The sequence below is a fragment of the Stegodyphus dumicola genome, chromosome X1 (assembly GCF_044657685.1).
Source record: "Stegodyphus dumicola isolate Sdum_Otavi_A_Nest chromosome X1, ASM4465768v1".
Classification (NCBI taxonomy): domain Eukaryota; kingdom Metazoa; phylum Arthropoda; class Arachnida; order Araneae; family Eresidae; genus Stegodyphus; species Stegodyphus dumicola.
The window spans coordinates 59,743,809-59,765,245 of NC_140780.1; the positions used below are offsets into that span (position 1 = coordinate 59,743,809).

A 21,437-nucleotide genomic window follows, 5' to 3' on the forward strand; every position below is an offset into this window, starting at 1 on the left:
TTACTCGGTTGCTGGTTGCCTTCAAGGCCAGAGGTTTAATCCTCTTGATAATTTTAAACGTATCGTAGTGTTAACAGTTCTCTGTACTACATACGGCTTCCTGTTAATATACGGCCAATCTTCCACGTAGGCCCTTGTTTGTTACTCCAAAGTTAAGTTAGAGTTTAGTTAATATTTTTTATATTCTTACGTTCAGACCACAAGTGGTTGGTCTCTGTATTCCGAAGTCCGGAAATCTTTGTAAAGAGAGAAACATAAAGGGTTTGGTATACCCTTCCTGTGTGTTTTGTCTACTTCCCACATTTCTTGAACATAGCTTAAGTAAGTTCCCTGTTCCGAGTCAGGTCATGTAATGTTCCCGAAGCAAGTAAGGAGGAACACTGAACCTGATATAGTGAAGGTAAAAATTATATACTGCTTATTAAAGATTTATCAATGATTATAGAGCATCAGATGTTCAGACAGCTTTGCATTTAGTTTATTGCATATTGGAAACCCTCACATTATATTTGCATTTTTTGAAAGCTTGATGAGAACAGAAATAAACAAGGAAACATTTAAAAGCTTCCCAACAGTAAATGACTTTATAAATATTAACTTACAATTTTTTGTTTAATAGCATGTTATTTAAGCACACTGTAAACATTACAAAAAAGGGAATAAAGGCAACCGGTATTGCTAAAATTCATCTCCATGTAGTTTCTTTGATTTCAGATGTTCATGTCACGAAAAAAAAATTATTTCTTTACTGAAGAGAATTCAAATTCATCACTTTGATTTTTTAGAGAAATTATTCTAAAACTATATTTTAATACATTTTAGAATTAAGTTGTATCTCCCAAATAATTTCCCGCATTTTAGTAAAGTAGAACATCGACAATACATTGACTTTGTTCCCCATTTAAACGTAAGTGTCTCTGAATCCTACCTCATTACATTAACTTGTAATGAATACCTACGGTATGCTAGTTCTTTCGGTTACAAATGAATATAATTTACCTTTGCTTCAGCTTACGTCTTTATCATCATGGTAGTCTCTATGATTGGTAATGTGGCTAGTGAAAGTTGCATGAACACACCTTTGGGGCCAGGAGCCTCAGGGCAAAGCCATTTATGATTGGATATTTGCAGTATGAGAGTATTTAAAATGTTCGAAAGGCCTCTCGAGAGGTTTACTGTAGGAGAAAAGAGTGAGTTTCTTAAATTTTTAAGTAGAATGTGGGGTAAAAGATATATACTCGTAGATAACCTTTGTGAGCTGTATTAACCATTTCCGTAATAAGCAAGTTTACTCTTCACCTCCCGAGAATGTGATTTAATCACCTATCTTTCTCAGTTTAATAGAGATTAAGTTATTTTAATTTGGAATTTCATTTCGTAAACAAATGTTTTATATTTTTATGCTAAACATTTTTTCTTGCTTTATTGAATTTCTCTCCGAATTGAGGATAAATTATTCAGTTAACAAATGCATAAAAGAAATAGTAAATTTTGGGAAAGTTTCAACTCAGCTTTAAGAACCAGACATAAATTTAATTATTTTCGTTGTTTTAAGAAACTAATGAAATTTGATATTTAAGACGCATTAGATGATTAAGCTGAAATGCAAGTATCAGAATTTCATAAAATTTCACATTTCAGTTCAAAGATAAGAAAAGTCAGGAACAGAATATATCACAATTTTTTTATCAATTTACGGATTACAATTAGTTGCTTTATTTCTAGAAATTTAAAAGGAATTATATAACATTAAAAATTAAAATATGGTTTAAACCTATGTTCCAGCTTTTTTGAAAAGCAAGTAGAATTTCAGTTAGGAGAGACTTAAAAAATAATTTCATTTTTACATAGTTAATATGCATTAACACTAAAAATATAAATAAATATATATATACATACAGATTTATGCTTCAGTTCTGTTACTTACATAACTGAGAAAACTTATCTTTAATTCCTACAAATGCAGCTACTAAAATTAAGTGCATAAAAAATCAGTATTGTGTAATGTAACATAAGACATTAACTGCATGTTTTCCTATAGCATATGCAAACATTTGCACTGAGTTATAAAAGTACATCCATAAAACATTTTTGCTGTCACCACTGAATATAAAAAGAATACAGTCTCACTGGTCGCTTACATTCTGAAACTGCAAGCTCAACCCACACAAAATTGACATAAGTTAGTTTCTCGTTCAATCTCAAGCAGAGAATCTGTTCTGCCTTGATTGGTATGTATCACCTCGTTTACTCTTTCTTATATCAGTTATAAAGAAGAAAGAGGATGTTGCCGAGGTCTTTTGTTAGATATTTTGAGGTACTCGTTTCGAAAGTGAAATCAGACAGTCTATGGAATCATTAATACTAATAAAACTGCAAATAATGGTAAATGAATTTCCATTACGCCATATTTTGAACTCTGTTTCGCATTTAGAAAGAACTCTATGACTTTATTCCTTAGAAAACTCCAAATTAATTTGTACATTAGAAGCCATATAATGTAAAGTCATTTGAAACAAGGCGTTTTTCTGTTCATATTGAATAACAAGCTAAGATGTTCAACTGAACATATCTTTTAACCCATAAAAATATAAGATTTCCAAATTTCTGTTTCAGATTTCTGTTCAAAATACTTTCGAAGCAGATATGTTGCGTGTTTAATTTTAATTTAGGTGGCAGTATTATGATTAAACAACTAGTTCTGTGCTTTTCAAAAAATTGTTTCCCTAACGTCAATCCAGTATTTTGTTTCTAAATTACATTGAAGTTATAGGCTCTTTTTGAATCTTTGATAATCCTTTGAAAAACTCATACAGAGCACAATCTTATCCAAAGCCCATTTCTCTTTAGGAATATATCTTCCATTGTTCAACATATTCTTTAACATATTATGATAGTAAATCTATTTATTTCTTTTTAGTTATTTTATAATGCTCGTTATGTATCTTAAGAAACAATATAGTTAAGAATAATCACTTTGTATGTACCTGATCTGTGTATGAAGATCTTTCAATTCTAAAATTCGTTACCATCCTAGATTTGATTTTAATTTTTTTCATTGTTTAGATTCTCGTAATTTATTTCTAGCCCTTTAGAGATATCTGGTATTAACCGCAACGTAACGAAACAGATAAAGATCACAGCATGCCCTTTGCTGAGTATAGCTTATTTTATTCATTTCACTTCCAAAGTAATCATCAGGCACTGCGACACCTTACATGAAACTCCAGAAATCATAAGCATGATTTTCGGACGGAGTATTTCTTTTTAAATTAGTTAATAGTTCCTTTCAACTCATCTCTTTTACATCTAATTTTTATTTCATTTAATGTGTTTGTTCATTAATGCTCAAAGCCGTGTTCATATACAGGGTGTAGCATAATTTACGGTCAAAACTTTAAGTAGTGAGCAGAAGCAAAGTAAATAAATAAAGTGTGGAATAAAAAGGGTAATAAAAGTTTTAACCACGTTTTTGGCAGAAAAACCTTTTTGATACTTACTGCATTTTCTCAAATGGACGATTAGGAACTGCAATACATGCATAATTTCGAAGACGATGTGACTGGCTTACACTTTGAATAATGTCCGTCATATCACACGCATCTGCATCAGCGGCGTTAATTCTGGATATGAAGACTCCAAGAGAATTAAGCTGCGTCTCCGCTTGTCATAAACGAAATTTGTCAATATTGTATTGCAGTTTCTTGTCGTTCATTTGAATAATTTTTAGTAAATATCTTGTAATTGTATATTTCTTGTAAACATCTGCGACTAAAACCACTTTTCGGTCTCTGTGTCCTTTGTTCTCACTGTGTTTCCGCATTCGCATTTAAGATTTGCCCACACTATGTTATAAAGTTATTATTTTTAACACACACTGTCGCCGTCAAAGTTGTAACTATCTATTGCTTTACATAATTTACGTCGCGTCCACAAAGGTCCTTACGTGGCTTTTATTTTCCCAACCTCTGGTCATAGATAGTGGTCGGTTAACCACGGCTAGCTCGCTGCATGCGACTCTTTAGACACGTGAGTACGGCGTTGCCACAAATCTATTTCGAATACTTAGGCTGGTATCACACATCGTTTCTTTGGAAGGACAAACGATGTGTTATACCGTTTGGAAAAGTATTTCTGCTTCGCCATAGTGGCATAAAACAGCCAAATACCACTGATCACTTTAGTGTTAATATGTAAAGAGAAACTCGCTCTCCTTTGCAAACATGAAGACTACCAAAATTAGCCTTTTTCGGGGTACCTAGCGGCATATTTGAAAACATTTAACCATCTGTATCTATTCTCGGAGCAAGATATACACGGCCATCGAACACAATGTCAAAATCGAAAGAACGTTTCATCTTAATAGAGTCACTTTTTGCAGCTGCTTTCCTCATAAAGAAAACAGAAAGGCAAAAGAAAAACATGGACAAGACAATCGCTGTTGAGGCATAAAGCTCTGAGCTGCTACAAAAACTTAATGCTTGAATTAGCATTAGATGTAAAAGGCAGTTGTTTTTTAAATATATACATATGTATATTCATTCTGTGTGCTTCCAATGTTTTACAAATAAAATGTAGATGCTTTCTGTGAAACTCACTTAATACTTTCTATAATGATTAAAAGAGCGTATTAATATACATTTTTCTTTTCATAATTACGCCTATATAACATGAAAAATGTCAAATTATATATGTATACTATATACATAATAAATGTTTATATTTAATTAACAGCACAAAATTACAATAACAGACTTGCCAGCGGTAAACGTATGTTTATATTCAGGCCACTTTTCTGTGAGATTCTGAGCGACTGCGATGTATGCAATTTCGCTTAAATAACGTTTTAGTATAATTAGGATATGTAACACCATCTTTGCCTCACTTCTTCAATGAGTTCAGATTCAATTTTGGAAGGCCACTTGCTACCGCTGTAGTCCACTAGAATGCTGTTTTGGTTGATGAGGATGATCGAGGATTCGATGCTGGTAGCTGATTTGCTGAAAACGAACAACCTAAATTTATTTTTCCGGGAAAAGGAAAAAATCGCACAATTTTCTTTCAGTAGTAAACCAGTTACAAAAACTGACCGACACTGTTTTCGTACAAAACCAATGCATGTGGGATATGGGCCTTCCGTTCGAGGGGGGAGAGATTTTAATTGAAATGGAGAGCAAATTCGCAGATCTTCTGAAGCATAACGAGGTGCATTTGTTTCGAAAAGGAAACCTTTAAAAAATGTTTGCTTCCTTATTATTAGAAACTGAAGCATTTATCCTTTTGAAGTGTGCTGATTATCAAGAACTAATTGACGATCAGTGGATCAAAATGTTTTATTTCGTGGGAGATGTTACGTCTCTTCTAAACAATTTTAATCGTTAACTATAGGGAAAGAAAACATAATCCTTCATATGTTGGAAGGAGTCATTTCGTTCGAAAACAAATCATCCATTTTCCTCAAAATTTTTAAAGAGAAACGTTAATTCATTTCCCAAGCTTGTTGAAACATCACCAAGGAAAAAATGCGGTATTTGGCATTTACTATTTCAAGATAACAATTTTAAATATTAGGGAAGCTTTTCTACGGAGGTTTTAAAACTAAGAATAGCGTAACTACGTTAGCGTTTGTTAAAATCTCTCAGTGCTGACTTGAGATTTACTACCTTTATACTGAATTTTTACTACCTTTAATACTGATATTGGCGCTTTTAAAATGCAATTAGTGTGGTTAAGAAACAAAGAATTATGGAGGTCCATATCTGAAAGCCTTAACGTTGATAAGAAATAAAGTGGAGAAAGACATGATAATTTTCATGTTTGGAAGAGAATTTCAGACTCATATGACCAGATTGATTTCGATTAATACCGTTTGGAGTCTCAATAGTTAAGTCAGACGAAACGTGTCTGCATGATCTTAGTTAATCGACTTGGTTGAAGGCTTTAAGCACTTTTCCCCTGACAAGTTATGTTTAAACTTTGAACACAGAAGATTAACAATAATATTTTTTGTGCCCGTTTATCAATTTTACTGTTGTTTGGATAGGTTTTTCCCTTGACAAGTTCTGTTTGAAACTTTGAACACAGAAGATTAACAGTAATATTTTTTGTGCACGTTTTTCAATTTTACTGTAGTTTGGATAGGTTTTTTTTTTTTTTTTTTTTTGAATATTTTTAAAATTTGCTGTACAACTCATATTACAATGTGTTATCAGGAATTAAGATAGGATACTACAAATGTTTTTACGACTTTTACTAGGTCACTTCCTTTCTTCTTTATATTAAATTTAAAAAAATCAGCAGCTAAAAGCGCTATTTTTGACTAACTTGGTCATTCGCTTTTTAAATAATTTTTTACTTAATATATATATATTAAGTGAAAAATAATATATATATATTGCACTGTCTTCCCAGTAAAGCAGTACAGTAATATCAGTGACAAAATTCATACATGAAAGAAGTTTAAACGTGTCAGAAACAGCGCTTAAATTTAAAAAAATATATATTGTAATTCTTTAAAAACAATTTACATAATGAGAACATATACTTCTCAGAAAAAAGAACAAAACTGGGATGTGCCGTAATTTCATATAATTTAATGAAAAATGGATTTTAGCTATTATACCAATTGATGAACAGAAAGAAATCAACATACATCGCACGAAGAAAATTCCAGAAATTTTGCAACAAAGTATAAGCAGTTGCAATCATTTCAGTTAGAAATCTTAAAACCGAATGTGCACTACAAAATATCTGGACTATTCTACAACTCGACAATTTATGATCTCGACTATTCTACAATCATTGAAAACATAGGTGTTACGATAGATCTATTTAGATATGCCCTTATATTGTATACATTTTCATTTTATTTGCCTGCATTGTTCTGCCCTTATGGCGATTGCAAAGTCGGTCGTCCTCTGTAGTGAGCCCTGAGCAACACAGCTAAATGAATAATGTATGCTTTCATTAAAGAGGCATCATGTTAGAAGGCAAACTTAAAGTTAATATAATTTAAATGTTATTATAGAAACATATTAAATATTGAGGGTTAGTATTGAAACACCTAGAGCTTAATACTGAACAAACGAAAACTTTAAAAAATATCATTAATTACAGCACGTTACAAAATCTTTTGCTTGTTGTAGTAACGTCCTGTAGATGCACCAAAATTTTTAATTTTTTTTCCTGCTTCAATTCCTTTTTCGCGTGAAAGGAACCATAGTCAAAGCAAAATTAGCTTATTGTTGCGTGCGTACGGGTTCGTTATGAAATGAATGCACAAGTCCGATGAAAAATGAACAAAAATTTATTATAATCACAACAAAAATGCTTAAATTTTCTCAAATTATCATGCAGTATTACAATATCTCACAGTAGTTATCTTTTAACTACTCAAATGTCCAATAGAACATAATTCAAAACAGCTAAAGAACGCTAATCCGCGAATTCGCTACAATCAACAAGAGCAGTTTTCTAAACAACAACAAACTAAGCAACTACTACAAACTGAGATGTTTTGCTCCTTTTATAAGATTTTAAAATCACGCGCTAGAATTTTCCAGTACTTTCTCGAAATCAAAAAGAGATATTTATTTATTTAATGCACGCGCTCTTGTATTTTCAATTTTCCGACTTAGCTTTCTTTTAACATTCGTCACGCGCTGCACTGCGCGAGAAATAAAACCACTTAATTTATAATTGAACTAACATTAGCTTTTTAAATACCAAATTCGTAACACTGCCCCCTTCCCAAGGACTGCACGTCTCGGGCAGTACAATCCCTGGACAGGAAGCTAAACTTACAACTGTAGCATGAATACAATAATAAGCATTACATTACAATAATAAACAACATGAACAATAAATGCAATAAATAAAACAAATCAAATACAAAATACAAATCAAATGCAAAATACAAATCAAATACTAAATACACATTTAGAAGCAAAAAGGACCGTGGTCTTACACTATTTACAATTATTTACATTACGTACTATGGCCATAATAATGAGCTAACCTGTCGTAAGAGTTCGAAGACTCACGGATCCGAACCACGACGTCATTCGTGTTCAGCACTGTATATGGACCATCCGAAGGTGACTGTAATTTAGGACTCAGTCCTTTTCGTTGAATCGGGTTCCACAACCACACCTTGTCTCCTTTGTTGGATCTATGTCTAGTAGCTCTTGTGTCGCATCTGGTCTTCATTTTCTCCGTCGCCAACTTGACTCGCTTTCGTGCAGAACGGTGCATCCCCTCAAACCGGGCCTTGGCGTCTTGGATGTGTTCCTCAGGCGATGAAGGCGCATCCAGGCGACTAAACAGGCGGTCACAAGGCAGACGAAGATCTCGACCGAAGAGCTTCTGGGATGGAGAATAGCTGGTAGTCTCGTGGACAGCACTGCGGTAAGCCAGTAAAAACAGCGATAATTTCTTGTCCCAGTCCTGCTGGTTTCTGGAAACCACTAATGAGAGGTTATTAAGGATGGTTCGATTGAACCTCTCTACCATGCCGTCCGTCTGGGGATGTAATGGCGTCTTTTGGGTCTTGTCAATGCCGAGTAGTTTGCATAGTTCTTTGATTACTACCGAGGTAAAATTCCTTCCCTGATCGGAATGTAACTGAAGAGGCACTCCGAACCTGGAAATCCAGTGCTGTATCATTACCTCAGCTACTGTGACAGCCTCTTGATCAGGAATAGGATAAGCTTCAGGCCACTTGGTGAAGTAATCAACGACAACGAGTATGTATTTGTTGCCATCAGCAGTTCGTGGCAGAGGTCACAGGATGTCAAAGGCGATTCGTTCAAAAGGCGCCCCTACGTTGTAACGTTGCAGCTTGCCTCGGCTGCGTCTCTTAGGTCCTTTCCGACCTGCACAGGCATCGCAAGATCGGCACCACTTTTGCACCTCATCCTTTGCATTATTCCAGTAAAAGTGCTCACGAACTCTCTGTAAGGTCTTCATTATTCCAAAGTGACCTCCCGTAGGGCTGTTATGTAGTTCTTTAAGGACATCCGGAATGCGGGATCTTGGAAGTATCAGCTGCCATCGGAACGTCTTCCCATCATCCGATTCGAATTTCCGGTATAAGACGCCGTTTCGAATGTGAAGTGAATCCCAGAGTGCCCAATATTGTTTGGTTGTAGGACTACAGATAGAAATGTCCTGTCAGGTAGGTTTTCTGTTTGACGACTCCATTAAATCAATTATGGGTTTAATGTCGCGGTCTTCCAGCTGGTCTTTCCTGACTTCATCATCACTCCACGGTTCTCGATCAGCCGATGTTGATGTTGTAATTTGTCTTGCGACCGGAGTCAGCAGCTCGTATTTCGCTTCCACCCTGGAACAATATCGACAGTTTTCTTGGCAAGGTCTTCTAGACAGGGCGTCGACGTTTCCGTGTGATGATCCCTTACGATGACGGATAATGATGTCATATTCTTGGAGTCTCTGTATCCACCTGGCTATTTGACCCTCAGGTTTCTTGAAATTTAAAAGCCAGGTCAATGATGCATGATCGGTGCGGAGCAGGAATTTTCTGCCGTATAGATAGTGATGGAACTGTTCTACAGCTTTGACTATGGCGAGCAACTCTTTCCTGGTGACACAATAATTCCTCTCCGGTTTAGACAGGCACTTGCTCCAGTACGCCACTACACGTTCTTGGCCGTCTATTTCTTGGGACAAAACAGCACCGACACTTTCATTGCTCGCGTCGGTGTCGAGAATAAATGGTCGGTCGTGCTGAGGATACGTCAGGATTGGAGCAGATGTTAAAGCCTCCTTTAAGTTGTTAAATGCATCGTCGCATTCTTTTGTCCACAAGAACTTTTGGTTGCTCTCTGTCAGCTTGTGAAGGGGTCTTGCGATGGAAGAAAAGTCCTTCACGAATCTCCTATAGTAGGTGCAAAGCCCTAGGAAGCTTCTCAGCTGATGGACATTTTCGGGACGTTTCCAGGATTTAACCGCTGATACCTTTTCAGGATCCGTGCGCACACCTTCTGCAGAGATGACATGTCCCAGGTAAGTCACTTCCTTTCGGAACAATTTGCATTTAGCGGGACTCAGCTTTAGATTGGCTTCTTTCAGTTTCTGAAGCACCTTTCTAAGATTTTCTAGATGTCTTCAAAACTCTTTCCGACGATGATGATATCGTCCAGGTATATCAGACAGGCTTCATAGGAAAGTCCTTTCAAAACAGTCTCCATGAGGCGTTCGAATGTTGCCGGCGCATTACACAGTCCAAACGGCATCACCTTGAATTGCCAAAGCCCTTGTCCCGTAGTAAATGCCGTCTTTTCTCGGTCATGAGGGTGTATTTCTACCTGCCAATACCCACTCTTTAAATCAAGCGTTGAGAACCACTTGCTTCCAGAAAGAGTGTCTAGAATGTCGTCAATTCTAGGAAGAGGGTAACTGTCTTTCTTCGTAACCTCATTCAACCGGCGATAGTCAACGCAAAATCTTATTGAGCCGTCTTTCTTTCTGACGAGAACGATGGGAGATGCCCATGGACTTGTTGAAGGCTCGATGACATCGCCTTCTTCCATATCTTTTAACAGTGTTCGCACCTCTGCCTGTTTAGCAAACGGCAGACGCCTTGGATGTTGCTTGATCGGGGGATGATCGCCTGTATCTAGTCTATGTTGTGTCAAACTAGTTCGACCCACGTAAGAAGACGAGCGGGAAAAAACAACTTGAAGATCTTTAATAACGCGATCGGCAGCATTCTTCTCTTTATCGTTTAATTGCGCATTCTGAAGTAACTCTGATGTAATGCTTTCTGAAGACACGGATTCTTGGATGTTACTCTTTCTATCAACGGTGGTTACTGGATTACATGTTGCAACCACTTCACCTTTCTTAATAACTCTCGCCTTCTCAGTTACATTGGCGACTCTCACCGGGATAACCGTTCTGGATAGGTCGAAGAGTGTTGAGGCTACTAGTACTCCTTTTGGGCTATTACAGTTATCGGGATATTCTATGATGCCGTAGCGGAAATTTCTATTTTCGACTATGGATCCAGGAAGTAAAAACTCGGTTCTTGCGGGAATTGTGATATCATTTTGAGCTATAATTTTGTGGATAGATTTCACTCCATCATTAATTCCGAATAGGGCTATGCCCTCAGATGTAGAACGCAATTCGTTATTTTTAAAGTCCAAGGAAAAATTGTATTTCCTTAGAAAGTCCAATCCGAGTATGCAAGAATCAGTGATCTCTGCTACATATGCCGTGTGATGGTAAGCGGCACTTCCAAACGTGATGTTAACGTTTATTTTTCCATCGATGTCGATCATCTCACCGGAAACAGTCTGGAGGGTAACGCAGGGCGGCGTCCAGATAAGTTTGTTTCCCAGTTGTTGAGCCAAATCTTTTCGGATGATGGTGACGTTAGCTCCTGTATCTATCGTCATATTGCAAGGAACTCCATTAATATGTCCTATTATACACATTACAGCAATATATTATACAATTCAAAACAGCTAAAGAACGCTAATCCGCGAATTCGCTACAATCAACAAGAGCAGTTTTCTAAACAACAACAAACTAAGCAACTACTACAAACTGAGATGTTTTCCTCCTTTTATAAGATTTTAAAATCACGCGCTAGAATTTTCCAGTACTTTCTCGAAATCAAAAAGAGATATTTATTTATTTAATGCACGCGCTCTTGTATTTTCAATTTTCCGACTTAGCTTTCTTTTAACATTCGTCACGCGCTGCACTGCGCGAGAAATAAAACCATTTAATTTATAATTGAACTAACATTAGCTTTTTAAATACCAAATTCGTAACATTATCTTCGAAAACTTGATGTAAATAATAAAGCTCTTAAGGTAAGTAACTAGCACCAATGATGAATTTAAAATATTTTTTATCTAAAATTTAATCTTGTTACCTTCAATAAAGTTTAGTGTTAGACTTGATATTCTCTCTTTTTTTACAACTTATAATTCATTAAATTGAGCTATTTAGGGAATAGAAACACACTTAAAAACAACCTTTAAATTGAAAGGCATACAACATTTGGAAAATTATTTAAAGGGAGGTAAAAAGAAGGAGAAGAAAAGCCTCTTGTAAACATTTTGGATTTTAATGGATAGAATTGAAATTTCCTCGAAATAGATAAATTACAAACAATTAGCGGTAAGTAATGCGTTTTTTAGAAAGGAAATAATTTATTAAGTGCTTCATTTTTGCTCTTCTTTTTAAAAAGCTTTTATAATGAATCCAGAAGTGCTACATAAAAATTGCAAATATCTTTGAAAACATTTATTTATTTTGGATAGAATATTTTCATCTTCTTTGTTAATATCATAACAAATATTTAAAAGCAATATATAACTGTATTTCAGTTATCAGTGCAACACAAATTCTTATTATGAAATGCTGAGAAAAAATATCCTCTTTCACCGCTTGTAAAATGTATGAATCTTGGCAAGCAGTTTTAAATTAAGTCTCGTAAATATTCATAATTAAGAACAGACAAACTGAGTTTAAAATTGCTACATAAAAAAAGACGTTTGAGATCTTAAGAATTGCTTATGATATGAAATAATACGAAACCATACATTTATCCCTATTATAATACAAACCACTAAACAGACTGCTGTTAGATACCTGAAAATATCGAAAGGAGGCTGGACTGACGTTAAGCAGCTGGAAAAAAAACAAATTCTTAATGCTTAGCAGTTTGCAACTTAAAAATTAATTGCGCATTAGAAAATCCTGAAGTTTATTCTCACGCATGCTCTCTTCAGGTACACATGATACGATTTTCACGTATTTTTACGCTATTAAAAATGATTTTCTGGAAGCTGAAATTCTAAGCCTAATTTAAAAGCAAGCTGCATATCAGTGTATCGTAATTCATCAAATTAAAAAAAAAACTAAGAAAAGATTATAAAATAAGATTCATATTAGCTATGATTACAGTTTCAATCTTTTTTTCTTGTTCATTCCTATTTTACTCAACTTTTTTAAATCTTGCTTTCGATCACATGTTATATTAATCACTATGTCAATTTTAAGTGGCATAGTTTTGGACACTGATACACTCATCTTGTCAAATAACATGTTATGCAAAATTTTCACCTGAATTTTACGTATTTTATTTATTTACGTGGTAAAATGAAAAGACACAAAATTAATTATTGATATTCATAAATGCGGTTATATCGAATTTCAAGTTCATCGAAACATTTTAAAGTTCAGAATTTCACACTATAAATTAAAAAAAGGTATTCTTTAATTCTGATGAGTTATTAATGTTATTTCATTATCCATTAGCTTGAATTCCATGTATTTTATCTTGCTTTTATAATGAATGAAGCTAAGCAACTTTTTTCACCTTCAGTTTTTTAACTCAGATACACCCTGTTCCTTTATAAGAAATACTATAAATCTTCAAGTAAAGTGCGTTTTTTTTCCAGTCATCCGAGTTAAGGTAACAGAATTTACGTTAAACTTGGAATCTTGCAAAATATTATTAATCAGTGTTAATTATTTTGTGCTTCTACGACTTCTTCAGATAAAAATATTTAAAATCACCTGGAACAAAAATGTGGAATGATGGATTCATGAAACCGAAAATAATCAAAACATTTTTACCTTCAGAAGCCTCTGTCTCCTCTTTTATTCTAACAGTTTATGTGCTGCAAGTGATAATTTCCTTTATGCTATTTTTAGTTAATTTTCATTTTCAATTTTTGCTGAGTAGAACTTCCTCAGCCTTAATGTGAATTTAGATGAATACCCCTCCCGAGTTGCATATACCCGCTTAGTGGTATACTCTGACAGTCGAGGATCTGGGGTCATAAAAAGTATAGATTCGGTTTCTACTGCCTAAAAGGACAGCCTTTGCTGAATGGAAGTAAGAATAAAAGAAGGAAGAATTATTTCTTAACTCCATTCTCTACTCTTCCGAAAAGTTGTGGCGTATGCCATATGAGTATGTAACGAGGGAAGACAAGAAACGGTTTCAATATTCGTAATCTCCGTACATCCGAGAGTGGTGAACCTGGGAAGCTGGTGTAGCATCGGATGTGATATCAGAGTTCAAATTTATAAAGTCCATCACTCTTGGACTAGGATCCCAGAGGTGCGTGGCAAGTAAAACTTTCCAAATTCCCTGCGATGGAGATGCTCAAAGCTGTAGATGTAAGCTCACTTCCTGCCTAATACGGAAGACATGCATATGTAGTCCATGGAAATAAGCACACGTAGTTCCTGAAGGTGTAGTACATATACAAATATACATTTAGTATGATTATTGCATGAATACATAGCAAAAATTATATAGAGATAGAATATGTTTATAAAAGTTCTTAGTCTGCTTTCATTTCCTTAGCTGTTGGTCTAGACGTGGAATCCGATGCAAAAATTATTTAAACATGGCATATCAGCATAAGGGATACTTCTGAAACTAGAATAAACATTTTGCAAATATAACGAAATTCAGCTTTTCATATGTTCCCATTGCCTATATCGTAACATCTAGTAAATATTCATACTCTTCAAAAAAGCTAAACTTAAGAAGTCTGAATACTGTGCGACAGAAATTGACCGAGATGTTTAATTTTAAAATCTGAGATCCAATTTCCTGAAAATTCAGAGATCTTATGCAGACTGAAGATAAAAATAATTAAATTTGTTATGATGCTAATCAATAAAATGAGAAGAGTTCATATTTAAACTGTTTTAAAAGTTTTGATCACTGCAATTTTGGTTCAAGAAGAAAATCCCATTCACAAAATTCATTTTCAAGATTATAGTGGTAGGTATTAATGTATTAACTTGAGTCAACTCGTAATATCATCTCCATAAATTAAAAATTAAAAAACAAATGTAGTCCAGTGAAACTTTTGCATCATTATTAAGATTATGATTTAAAAAATGTAAAACAACCTGAAAATATTTATCCATTTTTAACATATGAAAATGTATAAACTATTTGTGTAAACATGCTCTTGAATATCAAATTAAAAAAATATTAAAATATTACACACTAGTAAATCCTAAAGAAATATCATTGGACGACATTAAATTGAAAAAAAAATATCAACCACGAATTTTCCTGATTTAACCAATTTAACCAAGAAAAATGGTAACTAAACAACATGAAAAATCCCAAACTATGAGGGGTCAATCGCATGGTTATTGAAAGGTTGCTAAACGTTTTGGGTTCTATTTTTAAGGAGTGAGTATGAATTTTACTGGCATAACTAATGTAACCTAGCGAACCGTGCAGATTCAACTGAGGAATCATGTAGAACTGGGTAGATTAGGGAAATTAGATTTCGTAATTTTTTACAAACCTAAAAAATATTATAGCGTGAAAACTTGCATCATTTAAAATACTTTTGGTATTGGAAGCACATGCGCTTGCAAAAATAAAAGTCGCATAATGACGTTTATGAACACGCTGCACATTAAATGAGAATGCTGGATAATTACAGGGAAAGGATTGCGTAATAATACATTTGAATACTATGTAGTGAAGTGGATAATAAATTGCCGAAAGAAGAATGAATTCTGACTCCAAATGCCAATAAAAAGAAACAAGTTTTTACTAAGCATTGGTTTCTTGAATGATTCTAGGGCAAGGAACAGATGGCTTAAGATGCAGTATTAAATAATATTGCAATCAGCCAATTTCTTCAGGTTTATGGCGATAGAAATTATGAAAACTTGCAACAAATAAAAAAACTTCATATAGGTAAGAATATTGAGCAGAATCCTAGTGCAAGCAATTAATGGAACCTTAAAATGTGCAAAATAGTTTTACTGTACACAGGAACAATACACAACACTGTACCACGTGAAAAATTAGACAAAATATAAGATAAAAGCTAATATGTATATTTTCACTGCCGGTCTCAAATGATAGAAGTACCTGCAAACTAAAGCTAGCCAAAGGTTTCTTTTTTCCATATTTTACTTGCAACTGGGATGCTAATTATAACGCATATGTTTTAAAATTACCTTCATTAAGTCACGCTAAATTAAAAAAATATTTTTAGCATGCTTGCATCTTATGATTTCAAAGACTTCTAGCATAGCATAAGTTCGCATTAAAATTTTTAACACTTTTTATGCTTCTGTTTAAAGAAAATTTAATATTAAAAGGAAAAAATATCCTTTTTTCTTTGAAGTAAAGTGATATTCATTACCGCAAATTTATCCTAAAATTAGGAACTTTGCTGTATTTATTAAAATAGTTAGCATTTATGTTTGCTGATTCTGCAATATTCTATCTAAAGTCAAATATATATGCTCATATTTATTTATTTATCCACTTATATAAGCTTTAATGACTTAAGACAACAAAAATTTTAAGTACACACACATGTATTGTGTATATAAACATCGCTTTTACTCTTATTTAATGATGCTTGCTTTAAAGGATAATTGAACGTAGGACCATGGAAAGCTCTATCAAGCATTTTAGTTCGAAACTTATGAGTAGAAAATTCCTGAATTGCGTTTCCAGTTGGAAAGGCTTACAGAAATTTTTAAATCTTGCAAGATGTGACTTTAAATTATTCTTTGAACTGCTACTAGTATGCATGCTTGATGCTATTAAAGGAAGGTTACTTGAATAAAATACATCAAACAAGAAACTAGCGAAATTAATTTTAGTGAATTTCTGATCTAAATCCAGTTTAAGCGTTCATTTAGAATTATCATCTAGTTGTCAAGAAACCCTTTCTGAACAAGTTTTGCAATGCTTAAGGAAAATCTCGTAGGAAAAATGTTAAGTCATCTGCGTCCTTCCCAGACTAAATCATGGAACAATTTTTATTTTACAACTTAGGTATATATTAAATAGGCTAATTAAATGTTACGTCGTAATTCATTTTGGTGCGGTCATTAATTTACGCTCTAAAAAGGGATTTTTCTCTCTAGGTATGGGAAGTTTTACGCATCTTGTTTCATTATGATTAAAAGGGGATCTTTAATTCGAACTTACGGAACTTATTTTCTTTAAAAATTTAATACAGTATTTTAAAATCATTTCATTCCTTCAAAAAGAAACTGTTTTTGGTCTTAAAATAATTAAATATCATATCTACGGTTATGGCATACATTTTATATAACTCTTTATTTTACATTGTTGGTAGTAAAAATATTTTTGCATCATCAGTGTTTTCATTAAAAGTATTATTATGTCAAAATACTTCGAATTAATTCAAAAACTATAAATTATTATGAAATACTATTACATCTGTCGCTGAAAACTAAACAAATAACATAAATATCCCAAGGGTTTGTATCAAGAACATGAAAAGTCACTAAGTGTATAAATACAAACCCACATGATTTAAATGTATATTTGAACCTAATTAAACATCGTTTGTCATAAATATTGTTAAACAGTAATTTACTGCTTTTATATGCTCAACAAGCACCGCACATTTTGACAGGATTCTTTTCTTAGAGCATATCCTTAATCAACTTATTTTTCAATTCTTGAAATGACCTTCTTAAATAAATGTACTTTACTTCTTAAATAAATACTTTATAAATGTACTTCTTAAATAAATGTATATTTTAAAACCTGTATAGATCAAAAGCATATGAAGAATCGAGATGCATACGTGAAAATTTCGGATATTTTCTCCGGAATTTTTTAATAATGTTATCCTCGACAAGTTTAAAATTATGCACTGTTCTAACTCGTCTTTTGTGATCATTTTGTTACGATGTCTAACTTATCCAAGGAATTATTCTAAATCAAACCCAGAAGACAAATTAGGATACATAGGAAGAATCTAAATGATAAAATGCTTCAAAATAATTGATGTAGTGAATTCATATAGAAATTATAGCTCTAAAACTGATAGCTAAAGGCCAGAGAAATAATTTTTCGTTGATTAAACTCAACGCATCATTTAATATACGTTTTAATTTTTAAAAGAATTTATTTTTAATATCAGAATTATATTTCAGAAACAACTAATTAAACATGCTTTTGTTTTCACATAAGGGATGTTTAGATTGTTTGGTATTTATATGAATTTCTTTATATATGTAATACGTTTCATATTTCCTGATGTCTGTCTCGAACGGAAACGCAGTTAACTTTCATATATGAGTAAATAAGGTTCCTGATAAATTTATGAATTAGATATATTTCTTTCAGTTTTAATTCATTACGTAATACTATATTGCATAACTTACCTTGAAAGTAATTGATCATTCTACACATTGCCTCTCCAAAAATGAAATTTCTTAGAAGACTCCCAATCAAAGTGAACGGCATGCAGAAAACACCCAGCAACAAGTCGCTGATGGCCAAATTCAGCAAGAAGACATTCGTTACAGTTCTCATTCTTTTGTTTTGGGCTAACGTTAGTATGACCAAAGCATTACCAACAACGGATAAAACGAATATGGTTGAATACAAGAAAATTATGAAAGGAGCGTCATTAGGTAAAGTTGTTCCTTTGGAACGACTGCGCCCAGTCACGGTAGCGTTGAAATCTAGAGCGTCGCTGTTATTCATTAGAGTATTTCGTATGTCCAATATACCGGAGCTTTCGTCGGTATTATTAACAAATTCCATGTTTAATGTAATTAAATACAAAGAATAAATTATGCTTTATTACTGGCCATTATTCCAAGCATATTGAATTTTGGAATATTTGAATGAAATTATTTTTTTCAAAATTCAGATACTTAATCTTCAGACGTTATTTGACAAATTGTAATAAATGAGCAGCTTTTAATCCAGGAAAATAATTGCAATGTATTATATGAAATGTGTTACTGATTTTAGTTAAATATATTTTCAAAGGTATCTCAAGATAATAAGAAAGAAAGAGTCACAGCTGCTGATTATTGTTAGTTAACAATTTATGTAATGTAACAGTATCTCGGAAGAAGTGTTTCAGCATTCCGTAAAGACATCAGCTGCTTTCACTGCACTTTTATTAATTAATTTGAGAGTGCAAATGGCAAAGCACTTCTAACTCAAGCAACGTGTAAAATGCTCTTAAATATTAAAATACACAGTTAGTTTGATCAAAAAAATGTCTGAAACACGAATTTCACTACGTTATAATGTAAGTAAATATAGAACACTGTTGAACGATTCTCCAGAGAAGTGTTAGTAACAGATTATTATGATAAATGCATTAGTAACTAAAGGGAGTTATTAGTAATACTCAAAGCATCCAGTTCAAAACACTTATAATACTTGAACGTTGTGATTCACGAAAAACAAATATTAAGTTTTATAAAACTCAGTTCTTCAAAAGAACATAATTCGTTACAATAAAGTACTTTCAAACATATAATTGTTACTGGCCAACAAACAAATTCCTCGCAATTTTAATTTTATTTCCTGACCCTTTATCTCGTAAAAAACAGTCAGAGCAATTTCCACGCAAAGTACTCAAACTTTTTCAACTTTTAGAAGTTTCAAAATAGATCTTCACACAGGAAAAAAAAAACAACGTTGATGTTTTAAAGGTAAAAATTCAAGCCTAAAGCTTAAAAGTTTGAACAATGCTCAGATTCTCTGATCGCACCGCAAAGGACGTCGGAATCAAAAGTTATTGAATACTCAGTTTTCGGGAGTCGGCATCTGTAGCACAAGATTCCGCGCTCACTAAGGAATAATGTTCCGGAATGGTTGCTTCTCCGTAAAATGGGAAAACAGGCGGGGCTTCGTGACGTCACGAAACGACGCCCTCTAGTGCATGTGAAGCTTGAGATTACAAAAATAAAAAAAGCAAAACTGAGAAGTTGAAGTTTTTTCCCGCTCCCTTTGTTTTAAAGCTTTCTGAGGCTCATTTATCGTTTGTGGTATGCTTTTTATATTTTTAATTATCTCTTATTTCCGGAATGTGGATGTTTAATTCTGGAATGGAATTTATCTGAATGTATTAGGTATCCATACTCAACATACTTTTTATTTTTGTCATGCCTTTTAACAATCGCTTTATCTCTTCTCCTTTCTCATTCCCCGTGTCTCTCAACAAATATTTGCACTCTGCTGCGATCAAATATCAAATCCTCAGGCATTACCTTAAAGAACTGAATTACAAATAAATAAATAAATTAACTAAAGAAACAGTATTTACGTTTCCTAAACCTCCAGTTTGATTAAATTTTAAAAAAATGCAGTAAAGACATTTAAGATGTATTCATTAATTGTGGACTAAAAAGTATGTTTGGATCCCTTAAACCCTATTTTGATCGAAACTATACCTAGAATGAGAATTTTTCTTGTATTTCTTTCAAATGAGAAAAAAAATACTTGTTGGGAATAACAGAAAAAATTCAACCTTTGGTCACCAAACCTTTGGTCTGACTAAGAAAAAATTTATGAAAATAATATTTAAAATCAGTGCAATTTATTTTTCGTGACCATGATATTTTTTAAATGAACACATGAAAAAAAGCGCTAGAAAATAAGAAGTAAGTATGAGCTTCAAAACACGAAGTTTGATTTATTTTGCGAGGGCTACTCTGTATCAGACACACAAAAGTAAACTAGATAACATTTATCTTTGCTTGAAATCCCCAATCAGCTAACTTACTCTTCAGTTTGAATTTGAGTTCTGAAAATAACAATCACTAAACCATAGATTTAGCCTCTCGGCAGCTAGTAGGCCATATTGATGTAAAGAAAACATCAAAAAATAATACACGTACATTCTATTACTAGCGAGTTTCATTTGTGGGTGTCAGATAGTCCACTTTTTATAAGCTGAGAGATTTTAAACCTAAATTAAAAGTCTCAGACGAACGCGTTTAGTCCTATGCAATCAGAACAGGAATTTCATATAAATGGTCTTTAATAGTGCCTTTAAATTCAATACTAACGTATAATTATAATCCAATTTAAAAGGTTCACTTTCATGCAGTATAATTACACATTGAATTAAGTAGGGTACCAGTTTTTCGGAGGGAGGAAAATTGAATATCTGAGTTTCCAAAACTTATATCTGAAGTAGACATACTCTCCGTGTCCTATAGAAAGAATGTAAAATATGCTACTTTCTTTTTAAAAATCATGCTTAAGAAAAATAAATCTAATGCAAAATAATGCCTTATGATGATATTAAAAATGTATAAGAGTATACTTTTGTTTTTCGATAGTGTCTACCTTTCCTAAAAATGTTTCATTTCACTGGATATTGAACGCTCATTTTCTTGGCTGATTGGAAATCTTTAAGATGCGAAGGACATTTCTTCCTTTTCAGTTTGCCTAATTTATGCATAGATAAATGCTTAATTTATGCGTGGACAGACTCTAACTTATATGTAAATATGTGAATTAGCTCAGAACTATACTATATTTAAAATATCATCATTAATAATAAGTGGAATTTAATGCATTCAAACAAGATTTTACACATGCAAGTAGATTTGGAATGTATTAACTGGCATGTAGAGTTATGTAATAATTTCCTGAT

The 21,437-nt window shown here is 33.2% G+C and overlaps 1 protein-coding gene across 1 annotated transcript in view; it reads right to left on the minus strand.

Moving 5' to 3' along the window:
* The window catches only part of LOC146993157 (cholecystokinin receptor type A-like), a 57,773-nt gene extending 38,160 nt beyond the window's left edge, over positions 1-19,613 (minus strand). The window contains exon 1 of the mRNA XM_085807750.1: positions 18,193-19,613. Coding sequence (XP_085663876.1) covers positions 18,193-18,577 — 385 coding nt within the window. The 5' untranslated portion in view covers positions 18,578-19,613. The remainder of the gene's footprint in view (positions 1-18,192) is intronic.
* Positions 19,614-21,437: the final 1,824 nt, after the last annotated feature.